Source organism: Rattus norvegicus, chromosome 4, assembly GCF_036323735.1.
Source record: "Rattus norvegicus strain BN/NHsdMcwi chromosome 4, GRCr8, whole genome shotgun sequence".
NCBI classification, from domain to species: Eukaryota; Metazoa; Chordata; class Mammalia; order Rodentia; family Muridae; genus Rattus; species Rattus norvegicus.
Genome location: NC_086022.1, coordinates 163,825,584 through 163,853,191, shown reverse-complemented (window position 1 = coordinate 163,853,191; position 27,608 = coordinate 163,825,584). Strand labels below are relative to the sequence as shown.

General features: G+C 42.0%; 1 protein-coding gene across 2 annotated transcripts; it reads left to right on the top strand.

Moving 5' to 3' along the window:
- The first annotated feature begins 665 nt into the window (after positions 1-665).
- On the top strand, positions 666-16,696 carry Clec2d2l2 (C-type lectin domain family 2 member D2 like 2). 2 transcript variants are annotated; one of them, XM_039108384.2, is made up of 6 exons: positions 666-798; positions 2,287-2,460; positions 7,055-7,186; positions 8,100-8,326; positions 8,893-8,999; positions 16,438-16,696. In XM_039108384.2, the coding sequence occupies exons 1-6, from the start codon at positions 711-713 to the stop codon at positions 16,565-16,567; spliced, it is 858 nt and encodes a 285-aa protein (XP_038964312.1). In that variant the 5' UTR covers positions 666-710; the 3' UTR covers positions 16,568-16,696. The 2 variants fall into 2 exon arrangements, with proteins under 2 accessions (XP_038964312.1, NP_001135776.1); NM_001142304.1 differs by lacking the exon at positions 666-798 and having other exon boundaries at positions 2,298-2,460.
- Positions 16,697-27,608: the final 10,912 nt, after the last annotated feature.

The window sequence follows — 27,608 nt, the reverse complement described above, 5'->3', positions numbered from 1 at the left end:
CCTCAGCTCCTAGGGACTAAACCACAGTGCAAAGAGTATACATGGTTGGTTCTATGTCTCTATCTACATATGCAGCCCAGGATGGCCTTATCCTGCCTCAGTGAAAGAGGAGGCACTTTGGATTGATGCCTCAGTGAAGGGAGATGCTAGAAGTGTGAGGCAGGAGTAGGTAGGTTGGCTGGGGAAGAACCCTCTTATAGGCAAAAGTGAGGGGGTTGAGATGAGCGGTTTGTGGTAGACCAGGAATGGGGACAAGATTTGAAATATAAATATATAAAATAATTAATCACATAAAAAAGAAATTGTTGACAACAGTAAAGTTTTGGTGAGGCTAAAAGAAAGGAGACAGGCATAGTAGAAAAAGGTTAAGTGATTTTCTGAAGTGAATAGAGTTATATTTGTCTGGTGTGCAATGTCACAGATGAATGATAGACTGGCCAATACTCACCTTCAAGGCTCTGAGTTTGATCCTTGGCACACAATAAAAATGCCTTTGTTTATAAAAAGAAAAAGCATTTTTGCACTGCAGAAATCAGAAACACTTCTCAGTTCTCTTTATTTCCTTTACAGGATAGCATGCTTTTCAGACACCTATCCCCCCTCCCATTTCTATTTCTAGAGCCTTCGGTCAGACCTAGGTAGTCACCCAATCACTGGCAGCTTCCAGATCAGAGTTAAAACCCCACCCACAAGCTCTGCGGCTCTTCCAAATGTTTTCATTCATCAGATGCTCATTGCTTCAGCAAGAAGAAGGGGCAGAGCCTCCCTCCCCAGAGTGCTCAGAAACAGGAGAAAACGGTATGTACTTAATGAAATGTACACTAAATTAAACTAAACGGAGAGAAGCCAGTTTCATGAAAGGAGCTGAACCTCACTTCTGCCTGCCACAGTGGGGTCTTTAAGATGGGCGGTGGCTTGAGTGGGTGGGACTGGGGAGCTCTGCAGGGCGTAGGAATGTATTTTTCTTATGTATTTTACTAGTATGGACTTTGTTACTTAAATGTGTTTGCGGGAAGTGCAACCAACAGCAAACTTCTCAGTATCCTCTTCCCAGGCAGTTGAATTTGCACTCCGCCTACTTTCAGAAAGTGCTATAAACTTGCACCCAACAAGCAGTGAGGCTGGGATTTACAGTGATCACTCAGAGTAATTAAAGTGCAGCAGCCATGGGGCAGAGGCAGGTGTTGTAGAGTGTTAAGTTTGAAGTTATCATCATCACCCGCCCCCCAAAGCTCCCTATCCGGGCACAGCAGTCTTACTGATTCCCTCAGGCTTTCCCTTCTAGAATTTCCCTTCCAGAATGACTCAGTTTTCCACTGGCTTGCTGCACTGGCCACATACTTGATTCTGAGTTCCCTGATTCTGCACAGGAAAAGGGCTCCTTTGAGTAGGTTTCCAGATTCCTGGAAGATTTACTGGATGAACTTGGACAGGCTCAGGCACATCCTGGCACCCAGCACACACCTAAAGTGCCCCTTGTCCAAACCCCACCTTCCTTTTCAGACTCGCACAGCAGGGGGTGTATTCCCCCCTTCCCTACATTTGCAAGTGTCAGAAATTCTCCCTCTTCCTTAGGACACTGGTGTGTGGTATACTCTTTTCGGACTTAAAAACTCTTGTGTCCACAGTGAACAATCTTGGTCCTAGTGTTGGATATTGTATGACACCCAGTTTTTTTCAGTAGGGAGTGTGGGGTGTGTGAGATTTATCACACCTGCAAAGCCATCTACAGATTTAGTTCATAATAAACAATGAAAAAGAACATTGAAGATTTCTACTTAAAACTGCATTCTTTCCATTTTGAAAAATGTATATTTTATCCTTTAACTCTCTTCCCCTTTAATTTAAGGAAACATATATTTTTTTTAATGTATATGGGTGCTTTTCCTGTATGTCTGTGTGCACTACGGCATGCCTGGTTTCCACAGAGGTCAGAAGAAAGTGTTGAATCCCCTGGAATCGGACTTAGACAATTGTGAGCCACCATGCGTGTGCTGGGAATGAACCAAGTCCTTTCTCTGCAATGGCAGCAAGTGTCCTCCACTTCTGAGCCATGATTCCACCCCCACCTTAATATTTTTGTTTAGGAATAAAGTAGCAAATATCTTGAAGCACAGAGTTCACAACTGTTGCTAGATCCAGGGCCTAGTGTCAGCCCTAGGATCTCAGGCCAAGCTCCTCCAGACTGGACAGCCTACCTGCTGTGATGGTTGGAAACACTGTTCTGGGAGGTAGGGTACAAGCTGAAGAGGAGGGAGATCTAACCATGCCTCCCTTGAATCCTAGGGCCATACTCAATGCCGTCCAGTGCACACCTACAGGATCCTCCCCCACACCTCTCCGGGACCCTTACACAGGATGAAGGACAGACCTCCTTGAGGCAGAGTAGCAGCTGTGGTCCGTCTGCTGCCTCTGCCTCTGAGTCATTGTCAGGTTCCACAGAGTCAAGAATTCCTCACAGTAAGTCAGAGCTCCTGTTGTGGTGGGAAAACTGACAAAAGTGAAGATTTCCTTTGCTCCTCAGACTTTTCTATGGGTTAAAATGACAACCTGGTCCTCACAGCAGTGGCCAAGGTACATAAAGCAACTGAATTCAGTGAAAGTCACTATATTTGCTGTCTGCCAACCAGGCTTTCTCAAAGCAGCACAACCTTTCTAACATTTCACTTCCTCTAATACCCAGAGAGAAAACTCATGAGTAATAAATAACTATTGTTTCTCAGATAAGCCAGGTGCTTCCGAGGGTTTAGGGTCTAGATGGCCACCAGACGGCCCTAAGAGAGCCCGTGACTAAGCAATAAACTACAAAACGGTGAAATTCTAAAATGGCGGCTTTTTCATCTCCTGCCAGTGGCGGCCTCTGCTGGTGAGGAAGTCCAACAGTTCAAAGCCAGAGGAGGAAGTGGTGTTCTGATTCACACATTAAAATTAATAATCATGGTCTTTATTCATTGTGATGACTATTTTCAAAATCTTTTGGGCTGCCTTTAGACATAGTGTACATTATTGTGAGCAGGATGCATCCTACTGTGCCTTTGAACACCATATCTGATACCACATTATAGAAAATAATGGGCACTCCCTCTCTACTCCTCCAGCACCTGGTAAGAGATATGTTTAGTTGCTTGTGTGTTTAAACACTGTTTACAACAGTCAGCACAAGGGACATACTAATGGGTTTCTCTGCTGATGACATAAGCCAATTCAAGCTGAATTAAAAGTAGAAAAGTATATTTAATTCGCAGGGCAAGCTCCAGGGCAAGTTTACTAGTCAAAGGGGACAAGACTGAAGAATTCCTGCCCAGGCTATGACAGGCAAGTTTTATGTATAGATTGTATGATGCATGATGCAGAACTAGAAATCACAATGAAACCACTCTTTAATAATATGAAGGGATTTAGAAATCTCCAAGATGTACTTTCTATAGGGTGTGCGAGGAGATCAGAGGAGCACTCACAGGGGAAACTCCATTGCTCACAGCAACACATGGCTGAGAAATGCTGGAGCTGGAAGTGAGCACATGAGAAGTTCTTATGCTTCTTTAAATACGTTTTATAACTATTAAGAATGAATTGTGAGAGTTCTGTGTGGATCCAAATTCCAAAGGCCACACACGGTTCAGTGCTTAAAGCCTTCTCATCCTAAGTGTCCTTTTTCTTGGTTGTTAATGTAATAGAAGCTTCCTCGTGTTTTAGGCCTGTGAAAATGTGCAAAATACAATAGCTAAAATCAGTGGAAACTTTCTTAAAACTATAATCTGCACCTAGTAAAATTAATATACTTGGTATGCATTTCCATGAATTTTGAAAACATAATCATGCATTTATCATCAAGATATATACAGTCTGGAGAGTTGGCTCAACTATTGAGATCACTTATTGCTCCTGCAGAGGACTGGGGTTTCATTCCCAGCACCCATATCGTGGCTCACACACCCACCCCTAACTCCAAATCCAGGGATCCAACATACTTTTCTCAGCTCCACTAACACTAGTCATGCATGGAGTACACATATACACACACACATACATATATAGATACACACACACACACTGACTCATACACACTCATATCCGCATACATAGATACATATATACATACACACACACTAACAGACATACATACATACATACATACATACATACATACATACATATATACATGCAGGTCGAAAAAGCATTCTTACACATAAAATAAATAAGACTAAAACAATAACATTAAAAGTATATGCAGACTCCCTCCCCTACCCTGCTCTCCCCATTGTCTGTTGGAGACTCACTCACTGCTCCTCTGCTGCAGCCTTAAGTACTCACCTTTCCAGATGCCATACAGTGGATCCATGGAGCAGAGAATCCTGCCTCAGTTCCTCCATCTTGTCAGAGCAACCTCCTCTGCTCATCACTCACAGTGCAGTGCCGAGCAGTAGCCTGTCAGGAACGAGCACTTTGGGGAGATGCTGAGAGACCATATCCACAGCACAGCTTACCCAGAACTGTGCTCTCAATTCAGAATTACTCAAGAATCTCACCAGCAAGTGTTATACAGAGAGGTTATGGAAAGCTTTCAGAAACTAATAGAGAAGTGAGGGGAGGAAGTGAGTAGTGGCAGTTGGGGGTCTCTTCTCAAAGGAAACTGCAAAGGGGACCTCATCCTGTAGCTCTCTGACCTCAAGTTTGCATAAGCTTGCTGGCTGGCTTTGTATACAGACATTTTGGGTTAGGGGCCTATGGGACATTTGTCCTGTTAAAGTGGCATGAGAAAGGGCACACACAGGCATGTGGTTGGAGTAGTTTCTTGTGTTGAGAGGTTTACCTTGTCATCAGCTTGGGGATATTTCAATGGTCACAAATGTGTCATTCATACAGGGACCCTTAAGCTGCTGCAAACAGTCACATAAAGATTTCTTGAAATTTTAATGCAGGCTGTCCTTTCCAGCGTGGGGACATGTGGGCAGGATAGGAGTGTGTCATATTTTACACTGACAAACAGCTTTGTAATTGCTGCACAATTTTCCCTCCAAAAGGTGTTAGATCTGTTTCAACATCTACATCACCATCAATGTTTAACCATCTTGCTAGCACAGTGATTTTGCTCTTTTATCTGAGAGGATTTTTTTGCCCAAACCAAGTTCCCAAACATTCTCCCTTATTTTTCTAAAAAATCAAATGACTTTAAAATATTAAGCTTTGTGCTTGGGTCTATAAGTCCACAGATGGACTGTAGTGGTCTTGAATCTTCCCTTTTTTAGCAGTCAGTCAGAGGTTGTTTCAGTGGCACATACTGGAGCGATGTCACCCTTTCCCTGCTTAAACATCATTCATCTGTTAAGTGTCTGTTGACAACACGTGTCTGACGTCATTCTGGAGTCCTGTTTTCTGCTGTGTTATTTCAGTGCCTACTCTGTTGATAGCACCAGGCTGATTAGGCACTGAGATTTTTCTGATTTTGACCTTCTCCTTTTCAGAATCATGTTTGACTATTCTGTTGTCTTTTTAATTTTCACAGTACTTTTCATATAACTTCGTGTTATTATATTTTTTTCTGAAGGCAACCACTCCCCAGGAATGTATTGCACATATAAACTTGTTCAGGAATTGTTGACATATGAAGAATATGTAGTGTTCCCAGTTTATTATGCGTTTAGAGTTGCCTTGATTTGTTTCTCTGTAATTTTCATAAGGTAAAATGAATGCGTGTTTGGCCTACATAGACAAGTATGGATCATGTGTATACCTAGTGCCCACCAAGGTCATGAAAAGGTGTCAGATTTCCAGAATGTGGAATTGCAGAGGTGTGGGAGTTGTTATATGGGTGCTAGATTTGAACCCAAATCCTCTGAAATAACAAGTTAACCACAAGTTAACAAGCTAACTCTTAACCACTGAACCAACTTTCCTATCTTTATTTCTTAATGAATATACATGTAGTCTTTCTATGCTGATTATGAACATTCCATTTTTATATTTGTAATTCTATGGGTTTTTTGTCATTACTGTAAAAAGTGCTGTCAAAGATAATAATTTCCACTTGACAGGAAAATATAACTGATTTTTCCAGTGCTGCCCCATCCCACAGCTTTGTAAACTCATTTTTTACATCCAATAGTCTTTGGCAGATTGATTAGAATTCTTATATAGATGGAACCATGTCATGTGTGAGGAAAAAGAGTTTCACCTGTTTCTGAGAAGTGTAAAGCTTTTTTCATTCTTTAAGAAACTCCTTTCATGTACATGACTGTTTGTCTGCATGTTTGTGCATCTCATGAATGCCAGGGGCCTATAGAAGCCAGAAGAGGCAATGGATTCCCTGAACTGGAACTGTGCAGTCTTTTTAGCTACCTTGTCACTTGTAGAACTTGAACCCGGGTTCTGTGGAAGAGGTGCAGCGATCTTCACAGCTGAGCCATTCTCCAGACATCTGACCCTATTTCTCTGTCCTGATGAGGACCTGGTGGCAAAAGTCTTCCTGGAGTAATGAGCAGACATCCGATTCTTGCTCCTAATCCCTGGGAAAACATTCAAAATTGCACCATTGAGAACTAAGCTGACCAAAGTTGGATTTACCCTTGTTTTTAATGGATAACTTTTGTAGGGTTGAGGAAGTTCCTTGCACTGCTATTTTTCACATAATCTTGCTGCGTTTGTTGAGGTATTTGTAGTTTCTCCTCTTTTCTGATTTTGTTAATATGACTAATAACATCAATGTTTATTTCTAATGTTTCCATAATTCCTTCTAACCAGGGTGCTTTTCATGGATCTACATCTGGAGTTTAGTTGTTTGCATTTCACTGGGATCTCCACTCCCTCTACTATTGAACTTTCACTATTCACCCAGTGTTCAGTCAGCAGAAGAGTCCCTGGCAGAAACTCTGTTTCCATCCTCTCTAGGCTTCTTTCTACCAATGATATCCTTTGTAGACCAGGGCCTTCTAAAAGGATTGGTAGAAGCCTTCCAGGAATTTATAGGCAACTGTTAAGCAGGTTTTGTGGTGAATTTATTTTATAGTACTTAAGAAATTATTGAAATTCTCATTCTAATATTCCTATGTTACAGGTAAAGTGCGCCAAGGAAAGGGTCTCAGAAGCATCTTCCCTGAGTCTCGTGTTAAGCGTTACTGCTGCTATGGAGGAGTGATCACAGTCGTTGCTATAGCTATAGTTGTTCCTCTTTCTGTTACTTTGTCAGGTGAGTGACTCACTCTCCAAATCCTGCGTCCCTCTGTCCACATCCACATTGTCAGTTATACTCACTGAGCGCTGTGAGCCAGGCATTGTGGGAAGGGCTCCAGAGAAAACACACAGGAAGTTCCTGTTCTCTGGGGACTTAGGTTCCAGCAGGAAGAGGCAGTGAAGGAACAGCCCAGGCTGTGGTGTGCACAGGAGGCCAGGCTCAGCCTCCCTGGGAAGCTGACATCCAGCAGAATCTAATCAGAGATGCAGGGGACATGGTACACCTGGGGGAACTGTGCAAGGCAGAGAATTACGAGAGGAAATCTCAAAAGTTGAGGAAGAGAAGAGTAATGTGGTCAAAAAGATACAGTGCCTTCCAGCACGACCCACAGGTTTAGTAAAGAGGCTCAATTGCATTTTGAAAGTATTAAATGGAAAGTTTCTGAAGTAATAAATTTATAGGGTTTTAGTACCACACTGTTCAGCATACTGTAATAAAATTTTGCACGGTCCTCTTATGTATGTGAATGATCCTTTAGTGCAACGCATCCACACTGTGTACACTACCCATGCAGAACTTCTCACTGTTATCCCAATTAGTAGGCTGGCTGTCAATAGTTGTCCATCCAGAGTGCCTGCTGCTGTAGCCATCCCTACTGTAGTAATCAGTCATCCAAAGCTCAGGAGTGAGGCTATTGTAGAAATGCACTTCCTGGGAGCCCTACTGTCAGTGAGCACCTGAGAGAGAATGGGACACAGGCCTGAGGTGGGAGACTTTAGACAAATGCCCATCATGCTCAGGAGAGGATTCCTAGAGATCATTTAGGAAAGTTACAATCAAATTCACACCTCACAATGGAGTTCAGGAGGGTACTTCAAAAAGAGACAAAGCATGCAGGTTATAAATCTTTGTATTGTCTAAATTTTAGTAAAACAGATGGAACAAACCTCAATCAATAATACCTCCGCTGCCTCAATCAATAATACCTCCGCTGCCTCAATCAATAATACCTATGCTGCTTGCCCGAGCAACTGGACTGAATATGGTAATAAATGTTTTTATTTTTCTGAATATACAAGTAACTGGACATTCAGCCAGGACTTCTGCGAGGCACAAGAGGCCGAGCTAGCACGATTTGACACCGAGGAGGAGCTGGTAAGAAGGGGGCAGGGATTGGTTTGTCTGTTCTGTTGCATATTGCTCTCCCTTGAGATAGAGAGGTTACCACTGAACCATGAGGAAGGATCCCATCCCACACACGTGGAGACACGGGGCTCGTGTGAGTGCGTGTCATTTGCTGATGCTTGACTCCTGACTGGAGCCCTGAGACATCCAGGAAACATTCTCTCACACAGCGCTCACAGTCAGCTGGAAGGTCAGATCTGCCATTTTACTGGATACCGCATGGTCATGGGCGTTTTCCTCTAAGCTGACCCACGTTGTATACAGGAGACAACTGTTAATAACTGCAGTGGAAGGTCAACCCAGACCTCTCCTGGCCACACAGGAACATGTTGTTACATTGGGTACTTTAGTTCAAATGAGGGTCTTTAGAATTACAGATGTCAAGTGGATCCACTGACCACTGGTGACTAGTACAGCTCCAAATCTGTGCCCCTCAGTTCCTCCCTCCTGTTATCTCTAGAGGAAGCTGTGGAAAGATTCCAGGATCATCTGAAACAGAGACACATGCATTCTCAGCTTGTTGTGTTTTATGACAGAATTTCCTAAAGAGACACAAAGGGAGTTCGAATCCCTGGATTGGCCTGCACAGAGAGTCATCAGCGCACCCTTGGAAGTGGACAGACAACACTGAGTATAACTACTTGTATGTTTCACAATGTTTTTTTCTTCTACTGTGTTCATGTATTGTGAGGTGGTGTGTGTGTGTGTGTGTGTGTGTGTGTGTGTGTGTGTGTGTGTGTGTTATGGATATGAAGGATGAAAGTCAGTGTCACATACTGGGAAGGTAGAAAAGAATGAACTCTTGGGCTGGAGGTGTGCCCTGGATAAATGTTGTGTGCCTCATGCAATGGCCAATCCCTAGCAAACTCCACCTCTTGACAAATTTCAATCAATTGGATCCTCTCCCATTTATTAGCCATCACCTTGAAGTATTTACAGATTATTATTTCACTCCAAATATTTATCACTACCATGGCATCAAGGTTAGACACTGTTTGTATCACCTCTTGAAAATCTTTAGTCGTCCCAGACCCGGTGAGAGAGAGACCCAACCGCCTGGTCAGGTGGGCACTCCTGAGGCTGCAGAGCGGAAGAGACCACCAACACTGCTCACCCCTGCCCACATCCCTGGCCCAAGAGGAAACTGTATAAGGCCTCTGGGCTCCCGTGGGGGAGGGCCCAGGAGCGGCAGGACTTCTGCGCCTGAGACACCTCCGCCGGAACCTGAAAGAAACAGACCGGATAAACAGTTCTCTGCACCCAAATCCCGTGGGAGGGAGAGCTAAACCTTCAGAGAGGCAGACAAGCCTGGGAAACCAGAAGAGACTGCTCCCTGCACACACATCTCGGACGCCAGAGGAAAAAGCCAAAGACCATCTGGAACCCTGGTGCACTGAAGCTCCCGGAAGGGGCGGCACAGGTCTTCCTGGTTGCTGCCGCTGCAGAGAGCCCCTGGGCAGCACCCCACGAGCGAACCTGAGCCTCGGGACCACAGGTAAGACCAAACTTTCTGCTGCAAGAAAGCTGCCTGGTGAACTCAAGACACAGGCCCACAAGAACAGCTGAAGACCTGTAGAGAGGAAAAACTACACGCCGGAAAGCAGAACACACTGTCCCCATAACTGACTGAAAGAGAGGAAAACAGGTCTACAGCACTCCTGACACACAGGCTTATAGGTCAGTCTAGCCACTGTCAGAAATAGCAGAACAAAGTAACACTAGAGATAATCTGATGGCGAGAGGCAAGCGCAGGAACCCAAGCAACAGAAACCAAGACTGCATGCCATCATCGGAGCCCAATTCTCCAATCAAAACAAACATGGAATATCCAAACACACCAGAAAAGCAAGATCTAGTTTCAAAATCATATTTGATCATGATGCTGGAGGACTTCAAGAAAGACATGAACACACTTAGGGAAACACAGGAAATCATTAATAAACAAGTAGAGGCCTACAGAGAGGAATGGCAAAAATCCCTGAAAGAATTCCAGGAAAACACAATCAAACAGATGAAGGAATTAAAAATGGAAATAGAAGCAATCAAGAAAGAACACATGGAAACAACCCTGGATATAGAAAACCAAAAGAAGAGACAAGGAGCTGTAGATACAAGCTTCACCAACAGAATACAAGAGATGGAAGAGAGAATCTCAGGAGCAGAAGATTCCATAGAAATCATTGACTCAACTGTCAAAGATAATGTAAAGCGGAAAAAGCTACTGGTCCAAAACATACAGGAAATCCAGGACTCAATGAGAAGATCAAACCTAAGGATAATAGGTATAGAAGAGAGTGAAGACTCCCAGCTCAAAGGACCAGTAAATATCTTCAACAAAATCATAGAAGAAAACTTCCCTAACCTAAAAAAAGAGATACCCATAGGCATACAAGAAGCCTACAGAACTCCAAATAGATTGGACCAGAAAAGAAACACCTCCCGTCACATAATTGTCAAAACACCAAACGCACAAAATAAAGAAAGAATATTAAAAGCAGTAAGGGAAAAAAGTCAAGTAACATATAAAGGGAGACCTATCAGAATCACACCAGACTTCTCCCCAGAAACTATGAAGGCCAGAAGATCCTGGACTGATGTCATACAGACCCTAAGAGAACACAAATGCCAGCCCAGGTTACTGTATCCAGCAAAACTCTCAATTAACATTGATGGAGAAACCAAGATATTCCATGACAAAACCAAATTTACACAATATCTTTCTACAAATCCAGCACTACAAAGGATAATAAATGGTAAAGCCCACCATAAGGAGGCAAGCTATACCCTAGAAGAAGCAAGAAACTAATCGTCTTGGCAACAAAACAAAGAGAATGAAAGCACACAAACATAACCTCACATCCAAATATGAATATAAAGGGAAACAATAATCACTATTCCTTAATATCTCTCAATATCAATGGCCTCAACTCCCCAATAAAGAGACATAGATTAACAAACTGGATACGCAACGAGGACCCTGCATTCTGCTGCCTACAGGAAACACACCTCAGAGACAAAGACAGACACTACCTCAGAGTGAAAGGCTGGAAAACAACTTTCCAAGCAAATGGTCAGAAGAAGCAAGCTGGAGTAGCCATTCTAATATCAAATAAAATCAATTTCCAACTAAAAGTCATCAAAAAAGATAAGGAAGGACACTTCATATTCATCAAAGGAAAAATCCACCAAGATGAACTCTCAATCCTAAATATCTATGCCCCAAATACAAGGGCACCTACATACGTAAAAGAAACCTTACTAAAGCTCAAAACACACATTGCACCTCACACAATAATAGTGGGAGATTTCAACACCCCACTCTCATCAATGGACAGATCATGGAAACAGAAATTAAACAGTGATGTCGACAGACTAAGAGAAGTCATGAGCCAAATGGACTTAACGGATATTTATAGAACATTCTATCCTAAAGCAAAAGGATATACCTTCTTCTCAGCTCCTCATGGTACTTTCTCCAAAATTGACCATATAATTGGTCAAAAAACGGGCCTCAACAGGTACAGAAAGATAGAAATAATCCCATGCGTGCTATCGGACTACCACGGCCTAAAACTGGTCTTCAATAACAATAAGGGAAGAATGCCCACATATACGTGGAAATTGAACAATGCTCTACTCAATGATAACCTGGTCAAGGAAGAAATAAAGAAAGAAATTAAAAACTTCTTAGAATTTAATGAAAATGAAGATACAACATACTCAAACTTATGGGACACAATGAAAGCTGTGCTAAGAGGAAAACTCATAGCGCTGAGTGCCTGCAGAAAGAAACAGGAAAGAGCATATGTCAGCAGCTTGACAGCACACCTAAAAGCTCTAGAACAAAAAGAAGCAAATACACCCAGGAGGAGTAGAAGGCAGGAAATAATCAAACTCAGAGCTGAAATCAACCAAGTAGAAACAAAAAGGACCATAGAAAGAATCAACAGGACCAAAAGTTGGTTCTTTGAGAAAATCAACAAGATAGATAAACCCTTAGCCAGACTAACGAGAGGACACAGAGAGTGTGTCCAAATTAACAAAATCAGAAATGAAAAGGGAGACATAACTACAGATTCAGAGGAAATTCAAAAAATCATCAGATCTTACTATAAAAACCTATATTCAACAAAATTTGAAAATCTTCAGGAAATGGACTATTTCCTAGACAGATACCAGGTATCAAAGTTAAATCAGGAACAGATAAACCAGTTAAACAACCCCATAACTCCTAAGGAAATAGAAGCAGTCATTAAAGGTCTCCCAACCAAAAAGAGCCCAGGTCCAGATGGGTTTAGTGCAGAATTCTATCAAACCTTCATAGAAGACCTCATACCAATATTATCCAAACTATTCCACAAAATTGAAACAGATGGAGCCCTACCGAATTCCTTCTACGAATCTACAATTACTCTTATACCTAAACCACACAAAGACACAACAAAGAAAGAGAACTTCAGACCAATTTCCCTTATGAATATCGACGCAAAAATACTCAATAAAATTCTGGCAAACCGAATTCAAGAGCACATCAAAACAATCATCCACCATGATCAAGTAGGCTTCATCCCAGGCATGCAGGGATGGTTTAATATACGGAAAACCATCAACGTGATCCATTATATAAACAAACTGAAAGAACAGAACCACATGATCATTTCATTAGATGCTGAGAAAGCATTTGACAAAATTCAACACCCCTTCATGATAAAAGTCCTGGAAAGAATAGGAATTCAAGGCCCATACCTAAACATAGTAAAAGCCATATACAGCAAACCAGTTGCTAACATTAAACTAAATGGAGAGAAACTTGAAGCAATCCCACTAAAATCAGGGACTAGACAAGGCTGCCCACTCTCTCCCTACTTATTCAATATAGTTCTTGAAGTTCTAGCCAGAGCAATCAGACAACAAAAGGAGATCAAAGGGATACAGATCGGAAAAGAAGAGGTCAAAATATCACTATTTGCAGATGATATGATAGTATATTTAAGTGATCCCAAAAGTTCCACCAGAGAACTACTAAAGCTGATAAACAACTTCAGCAAAGTGGCTGGGTATAAAATTAACTCAAATAAATCAGTTGCCTTCCTCTATACAAAAGAGAAACAAGCCGAGAAAGAAATTAGGGAAACGACACCCTTCATAATAGACCCAAATAATATAAAGTACCTCGGTGTGACTTTAACCAAGCAAGTAAAAGATCTGTACAATAAGAACTTCAAGTCACTGAAGAAAGAAATTGAAGAAGACCTCAGAAGATGGAAAGATCTCCCATGCTCATGGATTGGCAGGATTAATATAGTAAAAATGGCCATTTTACCAAAAGCAATCTACAGATTCAATGCAATCCCCATCAAAATACCAATCCAATTCTTCAAAGAGTTAGACAGAACAATTTGCAAATTCATCTGGAATAACAAAAAACCCAGGATAGCTAAAGCTATCCTCAACAATAAAAGGACTTCAGGGGGAATCACTATCCCTGAACTCAAGCAGTATTACAGAGCAATAGTGATAAAAACTGCATGGTATTGGTACAGAGACAGACCGATAGACCAGTGGAATAGAATTGAAGACCCAGAAATGAACCCACACACCTATGGTCACTTGATTTTTGACAAAGGAGCCAAAACCATCCAATGGAAAAAAGATAGCATTTTCAGCAAATGGTGCTGGTTCAACTGGAGGGCAACATGTAGAAGAATGCAGATCGATCCATGCTTATCACCCTGTACAAAGCTTAAGTCCAAGTGGATCAAGGACCTCCACATCAAACCAGACACACTCAAACTAATAGAAGAAAAACTAGGGAAGCATCTGGAACACATGGGCACTGGAAAAAATTTCCTGAACAAAACACCAATGGCTTATGCTCTAAGATCAAGAATTGACAAATGGGATCTCATAAAACTGCAAAGCTTCTGTAAGGCAAAGGACACTGTGGTTAGGACAAAACGGCAACCAACAGATTGGGAAAAGATCTTTACCAACCCTACAACAGATAGAGGCCTTATATCCAAAATATACAAAGAACTCAAGAAGTTAGACCGCAGGGAAACAAATAACCCTATTAAAAAATGGGGTTCAGAGCTAAACAAAGAATTCACAGCTGAGGAATGCCGAATGGCTGAGAAACACCTAAAGAAATGTTCAACATCTTTAGTCATAAGGGAAATGCAAATCAAAACAACCCTGAGATTTCACCTCACACCAGTGCGATTGGCTAAGATCAAAAACTCAGGTGACAGCAGATGCTGGCGAGGTTGTGGAGAAAGAGGAACACTCCTCCATTGTTGGTGGGATTGCAGACTGGTAAAACCATTCTGGAAATCAGTCTGGAGGTTCCTCAGAAAATTGGACATTGAACTGCCTGAGGATCCAGCTATACCTCTCTTGGGCATATACCCAAAAGATGCCTCAACATATAAAAGAGACACGTGCTCCACTATGTTCATCGCAGCCTTATTTATAATAGCCAGAAAATGGAAAGAACCCAGATGCCCTTCAACAGAGGAATGGATACAGAAAATGTGGTACATCTACACAATGGAATACTACTCAGCTATCAAAAACAACGAGTTTATGAAATTCGTAGGCAAATGGTTGGAACTGGAAAATATCATCCTGAGTGAGCTAACCCAATCACAGAAAGACATACATGGTATGCACTCATTGATAAGTGGCTATTAGCCCAAATGCTTGAATTACCCTAGATCCCTTGAACAAACGAAACTCAAGACGGATGATCAAAATGTGAATGCTTCACTCCTTCTTTAAATGAGGAAAAAGAATACCCTTGGCAGGGAAGGGAGAGGCAAAGATTAAAACAGAGACTGAAGGAACACCCATTCAGAGCCTGTCCCACATTTGGCCCATACATATACAGCCACCCAATTGGACTAGATGGATGAAGCAAAGAAGTGCAGACCGACAGGAGCCGGATGTAGATCGCTCCTGAGAGACACAGCCAGAATACAGCAAATACAGAGGCGAATGCCAGCAGCAAACCACTGAACCGAGAATAGGTCCCCTATTGAAGGAATCAGAGAAAGAACTGGAAGAGCTTAAAGGGGCTCGAGACCCCAAAAGTACAACAATGCCAAGCAACCAGAGCTTCCAGGGACTAAGCCACTACCTAAAGACTATACATGGACTGACCCTGGACTCTGACCCCATAGGTAGCAATGAATATCCTAGTAAGAGCACCAGTGGAAGGGGAAGCCCTGGGTCCTGCTAAGACTGAACCCCCAGTGAACTAGTCTATGGGGGGAGGGCGGCAATGGTGGGAGGGTTGGGAGGGGAACACCCATAAGGAAGGGGAGGGGGGAGGGGGATGTTTGCCCGGAAACCGGGAAAGGGAATAACACTCGAAATGTATATAAGAAATACTCAAGTTAATAAAAAAAAAAAAAAAAAAAATCTTTAGTCGATGATAACTTCACTTATATGCTGTACCCAGCCCTGCTGTTGGCCATCAAGGGCTCTAAAACACTAGGAAGCCGCTTCAGAACTGCAAACCTGAGAATTATCAGTGTTGTGTTTCTGTGTTTCATGGTTGTACCTGGTCACAGAAGCAGAGACTCCAGGGGCATTGAGAATCTCCCCAAGGTCTTGTCATAAATGATCAATGGGGACAGCTATTGAATATGAAGCACAGCCATTTTGAACGGACCCATTTCACTGGAATAGTAAAACATAGACCCAGCCACCTCCATAAGACCTTTCAGCAATTTACTAAGTGGTGCATTTTCTTCCACTTTTATGCATCTGTAAAATAGCTTGAGAGAGCTCTCAAAATCACCCTTGTGAGGCCACACACTGCTGACATTCACATGAACATGGCAGCCAACATTCTACACACATTACAGGGGTCAACATAGATGAGTGACAGAGGTGTCCTGATCAAGTCAACCTTGATGATGTATAAATTCCTAGGTTCAAAACTAGTGTATGGGAGTCCAGTGGACTTGCTTCTGCTCCATATTATAAATAAGTGGAGAGGATGAGAGAGAGATGATTGCAGGAGTGAATATAATGGCAGACTCTGCAGCAATCTTTTTCTTTTTCTTTTTTTTTAGTGTTCCCATCCGAGGAGATGGACTATGTGGCTTCCTGAGTGACCAGCTCAACATCAGCAGTAGCAGGGACTATGTAAAAAGGAGTTGGATTTGTAGCAAGCCCAAAAGATACATCTCACAGTCCCAGTAGTTTTGTGTCCTGGGTAGAGAGTTTGTCCTAGCAATAATGAGGAACACAGAACTTGCTATCTACAGTTCCTACTTCCTTAATGATCTGTTGAAATCATTATTAAAATCAGTGACTAATGCATGGTGACAACAAAGATGACAACACTCTCTGAGGTCTATTCATATGTGTGCTTGAGACAGGGGTTGGGGGATAGATGTTCAGAAGGTCAGGAAATTGAACAGAGGTGTGTAGCAATGGGGGATGGGGAACTAGGGATAGCCAACAGAAAGTCCCATATGCCAGAAGCTCGAGGCTCCCAGGACCGATGGGATGAGATTAGCTGAAATACCCAACAAAGGGAAGAGAGAACCTGTGGAGACCATATCCAGAGGTTAGGCACAGCCCCGGGTTGAGGACCACCCATCCTTCTCAAAATTTTAATCCAGAATTATTCCTGTCTAAAAGAAATATAGGCACAAAGAGTGGAGCAGGTACTAAAGGAAAGGTCATTCAGAGGCTGCCCCACCTAGGGATCCATCCCATCTGCTGACACCAAACCTAGACACTATTGCTGCTGCCAATAAGTCCTTGATTACAAGAACCTGATATAGCTATCTCCTGAGAGGCTTTGCCATAGCCTGACCAATAAAGATGCAGATGCTTGCAGCCAATGATCGGACTGAGCACAGGGACCAGAATGGAGGAGTTAGGGGAAGAAATGAAGGAGGTAGAGTGTTTTGCAACCCATAAGAAAACAATAGTAACCAACCAAACCGCCCCCCCCCCGAGCTCCCAGGGACTAAACCACCAACCAAACAATACACATGGAAGGACCCATGGCTTCAGCTGCATATGTAGCAGAGGATGGCCTTATCTGGCATCAATGGAAAGAGATGCCCTTGGCCCTGTGAAGGCTCAATGCCCCAGAATAGGGACATTCTAGGACCGTGAGGTGGGAGAGGATGGATGGGTGGGTGGGTGAACTCCCTCATAGATGCGGGATGGGAGATAGGATAGGGATATTCAGAGGGGAAATCAGGAAAGGGGATAACATTTGAAATGTAAATAAATAAGATAGCCAATAAAAAATTTAAAATGGAATGGTTCTGAATTAAGTAGGTATTCAGGTATGACCTGGTACTCATATCTTAAACATAAACTAAATCACATCAGGATTAGTAACCTCTACTTTTTCTCTTTTTTCTTACTTTGACTTACATTTTGAATGCTATCACTCCTGGTCCCCACTCCCAGAGTTCCTCACCCCATACCCCTCCCCTTCACTTCTGAGGGTATCCTCTCCTCACCCTTACCCCCACCCCATATCCCTCTGTCCCCACCCCACCCGACCCTGGTCATTCCCCTTCCCTAGGGAATCAGGTCTCTGCAGGTTATTAGGATGCAGGGATGGTGGGCCTGTTTAGAAATTGTCCTTTGGAGCAAACCCCTCTGTGTTATCAGGAAATCAGCAGTTCAGTTCACTTGCAAACACTTCACAGATTTACCCATAGTCCAGTTCTGGATGGCAGCAGTCCTGGAGCGACCTAGCAGCCAGTCCTCAGCCAATTCGGCAGGAGTCAGCAGGTTGGGATAGGTTAAACTATAACCTATCCCAATTATCAATTATCTCTAGGTTTACCCTCTTCCAATTGTACTGTTTGAGTTTGCTTAGGGGTGGACACCCCAAGAATATTCCTGGAGTCAGGACCTCACTGTGAACTTCATCTCTTAGATTCTGTTTATCCCAATCTCTAGGCCTAGGGAAGCCTTCCAAATAGGGCCAGATGAAGTGACTTCTTTAAAAGCAGAAGAGATCGGGAGCTGAGGACTTTTCCTAAAAAAGAGTCAGACATAATTTTCTCAGGAAAAACCAAGTGAACCATAAAGCAGGGGCCGCCATGAATGCGATATGAGGAGACTAAACCCAACAGTGAGAGACAGAAGGACAGCGATTGCAGCAACTGCTCAGCTTCTCTGGAACTGTGTCAGACAGCTGTGCTCCCTCATGGCTTTCGTCCTTCCCAGTGGATATGGCTGTGCCAGTCCCCATTTTACCAGAAGTAGATTAACATTGTCAGAGTTTCACTGATGGGTATGTTAAACTTTGACTATTATCGGTCTTAATATAGTATTTATCTTTTAAGACCCTTATGACTTTTATAAACCTCAAACTTTTTTCTTACTCATGGCAAAGCATTTTTTTTAAACAAAGGAAGAGTAAAAAGTTACCTTGAAATCTGTCTTTTTAATATGAGGCCTGTCAGCAAAGCAAACTTGTCTATGAGTTTGCCTTTCTTACCTGGGAACCCAGGAGCTCTAAAAAGCGAGGCCAAATCTTCATATGAAATGCATTGACCAGACAGCTGCCATTAAACTGGTAAGGTACAGTTAACCACCAGTACCACCTGAGATCTGAGAAGGATGAATTTGAACAGAAAGTATAAACCAAATGGCCTCTGTATTAATTCAACGACGGACTTAACTGCTTCCTGGACACTTACCCTAGGGCCCTCCTCAGCAATCTTGGTGATCTCAATAGAAGGAATGGCTCTGTCTTCAGGGATCACACAGGACAGCATTAACTCTTTGACTGCCACACAGCATTGCATGGCCACCTAGCTGCCCTGCTCTGAAGATTCCTGTGGGTGAGGAACCTGAGAGACTGGCCCACATTACAAGGGAAAGAGTGGCAGTCAAGTCTTCAGAATCCTGCTTGTCCACAGTCTCAGTGGGTTCCTCCTGTGGGGGAGGCATGAGGCAGTCTTTTCAGTGATTAGCATTAATAATAACCCAAGAGGATTCACCTCTTTGATGGAGAATTTAGTGTTGCCTTTAGGAGTTGGTATTTTAAATGCCATATTGAGCAGATCTCTAAAAAGGTTTTAGAGCCAACTAATTAGTATATTTGATTTTAAATACATTTCATCTGTTTTGTGTTGCTTGCTTTATGTTTATCCTTGTAAATAGGTATAGAAGACTGAATAAAGCTTCTCTCTGTGAATGAAGTAAATTTTCATTTAGTATCATTACAATTGTTGCTCCAAGTATTTTAAAACATTTAATCAAAAAATAAAACATCGAATCATTCATAAGATGATGTGATGGTTTGCACATGCTTGGCCCAGGGGATGGCACTATTAGAAGGGGTGGCCCTGTTGGAGTTGGTGTATCACTGTGAGGGTGGGCTTGGAGACCCTCCTAGCTGCCTGAGGATGCTCAGTCTGTTCCTGGCTTCCTTCAGGTGAAGATATAGAGTTCAGCTCCTCCTGCACCATGCCTGCCTGGATGCAGAGATGCTGCCATGTTCCCTCCTTGATGATAATAGACTGAATCTCTGAACCTGTAAGCCAGCCCCAATTAAATGTTGTCCCTTTTAAAACTTACAGTGGTCATGTGTCTGTTCATGACAGATGACCACTAATTTGTATGTCTTGATTATTTTTCATACAAACTAGTAGCTTTTGGAAGATTACCATTTAAACTTTGATCAGCATTTCTAGGCTGACATTAGTTATTAGAAACTTTGAACTTGACTTATAGTAGTGGTTTCAGACTATCAGTGCTGTAGGCCTAACAGAAGAATCTGACAGGAAGCACAGTAGCCATTGATGGATGCCCCATCTATATCCAGCAGTAAGAGCCAGTCCCTAACTTTAGCACAGATTGCTACCCAGTCAGCATCTGCGTTCCAGCCTATCTGGGCTTTCAGCTTTTACACAGCTCTGTACAGCCAGCATCAGGCTTCTAGATACTGCAGAAACCACAGTCTTTGCTCCAAGTGTGCAAGATTCTGTAAGATGTGGTCTTTGCTCTGGAGGGCCCAGCATTTCCAAATCTTCATTCCCTTTTCAGACTTGCTTGCTTTTGTATATATGTATGTATGTATGCATGTATGTATTTCTTATCTTTCTCCTGTTTTCTGTGGAGTTCCTATTTAAACCCCTAGCTCTCTAAGGATCTTTAAAACCGTTAAGATCAGCAACTCATGTGAGCAAATCACATGCATAATTGTAGTCACCTAAGGCTACCTAGACACCATTTCATGGAACAGTTTGGCATTGTCTGGCAGCAACAGTTGTTTTTCTTGAGTAAAAATAACAAAGAGGAAGTAGTCCAAGCAGTGGAGGGAGAAGTTTGTACATCACAATGACTGAATTCAGTAGGGCCTGTGGTTTACCGAAAAGAAAGTATCTCTAGTTTTTGTTGCTTAGAGTCTTGGCCCTAACTCTCTAGATTTTTAAAAATATGTATTATTAATTTATTCCTTCTTTATTATTGGACATTTCTAAATTTATGTTTCAAATGTTTTCAGATTTCCTGCTTTCCCCTCAAATCCCCTGATCCTATCCCCCTCCCTCTTCTTCTATGAGGGTGTTCCTCCTCCCCAACCACCCGCCCCTCACTACCTCCCTGCCCTGACATTCATGTACACTGGGAGGGTCCAGCCTTGGCAGGACCAAGGGCTTCTCCTCCGATCGGTGCCCAAGAAGGCCATCCTCTGCTACATATGCAGCTGGAGCCATGGGTCTCTCCATGTATACCCTTTGGGTGGTGGTTTAGCTCCTAGGAGCTCTGGTTACTTGGTATTGTTGTTCTTATTGGGTTGCAAGCCACTTTAGCTCCTTCAAACCTTCCTTTTACTCATCCAATGGGGAAGTCATTCTCAGTTCAATGGTTGGCTGCTAGCATTCGCCTCTGCATTTGTCAAGCTCTGGCAGAGCCTCTCAGGAGATGGCAATATCAGATTCCTGTCAGCATGCACTTCCTGGGATCTACAATATTGTCTGGGTTAGGTGGCTGTATATGGATGCATCCTTACTTGGGGAAGTCTCTAGATGGCCTTTCAGACTCTGCTCCACACTTTGTCTCCATATTTCCTTCTGTGAGTATTTCTCTTCCACTTTCTAAGAAAGTCTGAAGCATTCACACTTTGGTCTTTATTCCTCTTGAGCTTCATATGGTTTTTGAATTGTATCTTGGGTATTCTGAGCTTTTGGCCTAATACCCTCTTATCAGTTAGTGCATACCATGTGTGTCCTTTTGTGATTGGGTTACCTCACTCAGGATGATATTTTCCTTTTTTTTTGTTTGTTTTTTTGTTTTGTTTTGTTTTTTTTTTATTAACTTGAGTATTTCTTATATACATTTCGAGTGTTATTCCCTTTCCCGGTTTCCGGGCAAACATCCCCCTCCCCCCTCCCCTTCCTTATGGGTGTTCCCCTCCCAACCCTCCCCCCATTGCCGCCCTACCCCCATAGACTAGTTCACTGGGGGTTCAGTCTTAGCAGGACCCAGGGCTTCGCCTTCCACTGGTGCTCTTACTAGGATATTCATTGCTACCTATGGGGTCAGAGTCCAGGGTCAGTCCATGTATAGTCTTTAGGTAGTGGCTTAGTCCCTGGAAGCTCTGGTTGCTTGGCATTGTTGTACTTTTGGGGTCTCGAGCCCCTTCAAGCTCTTCCAGTTCTTTCTCTGATTCCTTATAGGGGACCTATTCTCAGTTCAGTGGTTTGCTGCTGGCATTCGCCTCTGTATTTGCTGTATTCTGGCTGTGTCTCTCAGGAGCGATCTACATCCGGCTCCTGTCGGTCTGCACTTCTTTGCTTCATCCATCTTGTCTAATTGGGTGGCTGTATATGTATGGGCCACATGTGGGGCAGGCTCTGAATGGGTGTTCCTTCACTCTCTGTTTTAATCTTTGCCTCTCCCTTCCCTGCCAAGGGTATTCTTTTTCCTCATTTAAAGAAGGAGTGAAGCATTCACATTTTGATCATCCGTCTTGAGTTTCATTTGTTCTAGGGATCAAGGGTAATTCAAGCATTTGGGCTAATAGCCACTTATCAATGACTGCATACCATGTATGTCTTTCTGTGATTGGGTTAGCTCACTCAGGATGATATTTTCCAGTTCCAACCATTTGCCTACGAATTTCATAAACTCGTTGTTTTTAATAGCTGAGTAATATTCCATTGTGTAGATGTACCACATTTTCTGTATCCATTCCTCTGTTGAAGGGCATCTGGGTTCTTTCCAGTTTCTGGCTATTATAAATAAGGCTGCGATGAACATAGTGGAGCACGTGTCTCTTTTATATGTTGAGGCATCTTTTGGGTATATGCCCAAGAGAGGTATAGCTGGATCCTCAGGCAGTTCAATGTCCAATTTTCTGAGGAACCTCCAGACTGATTTCCAGAATGGTTTTACCAGTCTGCAATCCCCCCAACAATGGAGGAGTGTTCCTCTTTCTCCACATCCTCGCCAGCATCTGCTGTCACCTGAGTTTTTGATCTTAGCCAATCACACTGGTGTGAGGTGAAATCTCAGGGTTGTTTTGATTTGCATTTCCCTTATGAGTAAAGATGTTGAACATTTCTTTAGGTGTTTCTCAGCCATTCGGCATTCCTCAGCTGTGAATTCTTTGTTTAGCTCTGAACCCCATTTTTTAATAGGGTTATTTGTTTCCCTGCGGTCTAACTTCTTGAGTTCTTTGTATATTTTGGATATAAGGCCTCTATCTGTTGTAGGATTGGTAAAGATCTTTTCCCAATCTGTTGGTTGCCGTTTTGTCCTAACCACAGTGTCCTTTGCCTTACAGAAGCTTTGCAGTTTTATGAGATCCCATTTGTCGATTCTTGATCTTAGAGCATAAGCCATTGGTGTTTTGTTCAGGAAATTTTTTCCAGTGCCCATGTGTTCCAGATGCTTCCCTAGTTTTTCTTCTATTAGTTTGAGTGTGTCTGGTTTGATGTGGAGGTCCTTGATCCACTTGGACTTAAGCTTTGTACAGGGTGATAAGCATGGATCGATCTGCATTCTTCTACATGTTGCCCTCCAGTTGAACCAGCACCATTTGCTGAAAATGCTATCTTTTTTCCATTGGATGGTTTTGGCTCCTTTGTCAAAAATCAAGTGACCATAGGTATGTGGGTTCATTTCTGGGTCTTCAATTCTATTCCATTGGTCTATCTGTCTGTCTCTATACCAATACCATGCAGTTTTTATCACTATTGCTCTGTAATACTGCTTGAGTTCAGGGATAATGATTCCCCCTGAAGTCCTTTTATTGTTGAGGATAGCTTTAGCTATCCTGGTTTTTTTGTTATTCCAGATGAATTCGCAAATTGTTCTGTCTAACTCTTTGAAGAATTGGATTGGTATTTTGATGGGGACTGCATTGAATCTGTAGATTGCTTTTGGTAAAATGGCCATTTTTACTATATTAATCCTGCCAATCCATGAGCATGGGAGATCTTTCCATCTTCTGAGGTCTTCTTCGATTTCTTTCCTCAGTGTCTTGAAGTTCTTATTGTACAGATCTTTTACTTGCTTGGTTAAAGTCACACCGAGGTACTTTATATTATTTGGGTCTATTATGAAGGGTGTTGTTTCCCTAATTTCTTTCTCGGCTTGTTTCTCTTTTGTATAGAGGAAGGCAACTGATTTATTTGAGTTAATTTTATACCCAGCCACTTTGCTGAAGTTGTTTATCAGCTTTAGTAGTTCTCTGGTGGAACTTTTGGGATCACTTAAATATACTATCATGTCATCTGCAAATAGTGATATTTTGACCTCTTTTTTTCCGATCTGTATCCCTTTGATCTCCTTTTGTTGTCTGATTGCTCTGGCTAGAACTTCAAGAACTATATTGAATAAGTAGGGAGAGAGTGGGCAGCCTTGTCTAGTCCCTGATTTTAGTGGGATTGCTTCAAGTTTCTCTCCATTTAGTTTAATGTTAGCAACTGGTTTGCTGTATATGGCTTTTACTATGTTTAGGTATGGGCCTTGAATTCCTATTCTTTCCAGGACTTTTATCATGAAGGGGTGTTGAATTTTGTCAAATGCTTTCTCAGCATCTAATGAAATGATCATGCGGTTCTGTTCTTTCAGTTTGTTTATATAATGGATCACGTTGATGGTTTTCCGTATATTAAACCATCCCTGCATGCCTGGGATGAAGCCTACTTGATCATGGTGGATGATTGTTTTGATGTGCTCTTGGATTCGGTTTGCCAGAATTTTATTGAGTATTTTTGCGTCGATATTCATAAGGGAAATTGGTCTGAAGTTCTCTTTCTTTGTTGTGTCTTTGTGTGGTTTAGGTATAAGAGTAATTGTGGCTTCGTAGAAGGAATTCGGTAGGACTCCATCTGTTTCAATTTTGTGGAATAGTTTGGATAATATTGGTATGAGGTCTTCTATGAAGGTTTGATAGAATTCTGCACTAAACCCGTCTGGACCTGGACTCTTTTTGGTTGGGAGACCTTTAATGACTGCTTCTATTTCCTTAGGAGTTATGGGGTTGTTTAACTGGTTTATCTGTTCCTGATTTAACTTCGATACCTGTTATCTGTCTAGGAAATTGTCCATTTCCTGAAGATTTTCAAATTTTGTTGAATATAGGTTTTTATAGTAAGATCTGATGATTTTTTGAATTTCCTCTGAATCTGTAGTTATGTCTCCCTTTTCATTTCTGATTTTGTTAATTTGGACGCACTCTCTGTGTCCTCTCGTTAGTCTGGCTAAGGGTTTATCTATCTTGTTGATTTTCTCAAAGAACCAACTTTTGGTTCTGTTGATTCTTTCTATGGTCCTTTTTGTTTCTACTTGGTTGATTTCAGCTCTGAGTTTGATTATTTCCTGCCTTCTGCTCCTCCTGGGTGTATTTGCTTCTTTTTGTTCTAGAGCTTTTAGGTGTGCTGTCAAGCTGCTGACATATGCTCTTTCCTGTTTCTTTCTGCAGGCACTCAGCGCTATGAGTTTTTTTCTTAGCACAGCTTTCATTGTGTCCCATAAGTTTGAGTATGTTGTATCTTCATTTTCATTAAATTCTAAAAAGTTTTTAATTTCTTTCTTTATTTCTTCCTTGACCAGGTTATCATTGAGTAGAGCATTGTTCAATTTCCACGTATATGTGGGCATTCTTCCCTTATTGTTATTGAAGACCAGTTTTAGGCCGTGGTGGTCCGATAGCACGCATGGGATTATTTCTATCTTTCTGTACCTGTTGAGGCCCGTTTTTTGACCAATTATATGGTCAATTTTGGAGAAAGTACCATGAGGAGCTGAGAAGAAGGTATATCCTTTTGCTTTAGGATAGAATGTTCTATAAATATCCGTTAAGTCCTTTGGCTCATGACTTCTTTTAGTCTGTCTACATCTCTGTTTAATTTCTGTTTCCATGATCTGTCCATTGATGAGAGTGGGGTGTTGAAGTCTCCCACTATTATTGTGTGAGGTGCAATGTGTGTTTTGTGCTTTAGTAAGGTTTCTTTTACATATGTAGGTGCCCTTGTATTTGGGGCATAGATATTTAGGATTGAGAGTTCATCTTGGTGGATTTTTCCTTTGATGAATATGAAGTGTCCTTCCTTATTTTTTTTGATGACTTTTAGTTGGAAATTGATTTTATTTGATATTAGAATGGCTACTCCAGCTTGCTTCTTCAGACCATTTGCTTGGAAAGTTGTTTTCCAGCCTTTCACTCTGAGGTAGTGTCTGTCTTTGTCTCTGAGGTGTGTTTCCTGTAGGCAGCAGAATGCAGGGTCCTCGTTGCGTATCCAGTTTGTTAATCTATGTCTTTTTATTGGGGAGTTGAGGCCATTGATATTGAGAGATATTAAGGAATAGTGATTATTGTTTCCCTTTATATTCATATTTGGATGTGAGGTTATGTTTGTGTGCTTTCATTCTCTTTGTTTTGTTGCCAAGACGATTAGTTTCTTGCTTCTTCTAGGGTATAGCTTGCCTCCTTATGTTGGGCTTTACCATTTATTATCCTTTGTAGTGCTGGATTTGTAGAAAGATATTGTGTAAATTTGGTTTTGTCATGGAATATCTTGGTTTCTCCATCAATGTTAATTGAGAGTTTTGCTGGATACAGTAACCTGGGCTGGCATTTGTGTTCTCTTAGGGTCTGTATGACATCAGTCCAGGATCTTCTGGCCTTCATAGTTTCTGGGGAGAAGTCTGGTGTGATTCTGATAGGTCTCCCTTTATATGTTACTTGACCTTTTTCCCTTACTGCTTTTAATATTCTTTCTTTATTTTGTGCGTTTGGTGTTTTGACTATTATGTGACGGGAGGTGTTTCTTTTCTGGTCCAATCTATTTGGAGTTCTGTAGGCTTCTTGTATGTCTATGGGTATCTCTTTTTTTAGGTTAGGGAAGTTTTGTTCTATGATTTTGTTGAAGATATTTACTGGTCCTTTGAGCTGGGAGTCTTCACTCTCTTCTATACCTATTATCCTTAGGTTTGATCTTCTCATTGAGTCCTGGATTTCCTGTATGTTTTGGACCAGTAGCTTTTTCCGCTTTACATTATCTTTGACAGTTGAGTCAATGATTTCTATGGAATCTTCTGCTCCTGAGATTCTCTCTTCCATCTCTTGTATTCTGTTGGTGAAGCTTGTATCTACAGCTCCTTGTCTCTTCTTTTGGTTTTCTATATCCAGGGTTGTTTCCATGTGTTCTTTCTTGATTGCTTCTATTTCCATTTTTAATTCCTTCAACTGTTTGGTTGTGTTTTCCTGGAATTCTTTCAGGGATTTTTGCGATTCCTCTCTGTAGGCTTCTACTTGTTTATTAATGTTTTCCTGTGTTTCCCTAAGTGTGTTCATGTCTTTCTTGAAGTCCTCCAGCATCATGATCAAATATGATTTTGAAACTAGATCTTGCTTTTCTGGTGTGTTTGGATATTCCATGTTTGTTTTGGTGGGAGAATTGGGCTCCGATGATGCCATGTAGTCTTGGTTTCTGTTGCTTGGGTTCCTGCGCTTGCCTCTCGCCATCAGATTATCTCTAGTGTTACTTTGTTCTGCTATTTCTGACAGTGGCTAGACTGTCCTATAAGCCTGTGTGTCAGGAGTGCTGTAGACCTGTTTTCCTCTCTTTCAGTCAGTTATGGGGACAGAGTGTTCTGCTTTCAGGCGTGTAGTTTTTCCTCTCTACAGGTCTTTAGCTGTTCCTGTGGGCCTGTGTCTTGAGTTCACCAGGCAGCTTTCTTGCAGCAGAAAATTTGGTCTTACCTGTGGTCCCGAGGCTCAAGTTTGCTCGTGGGGTGCTGC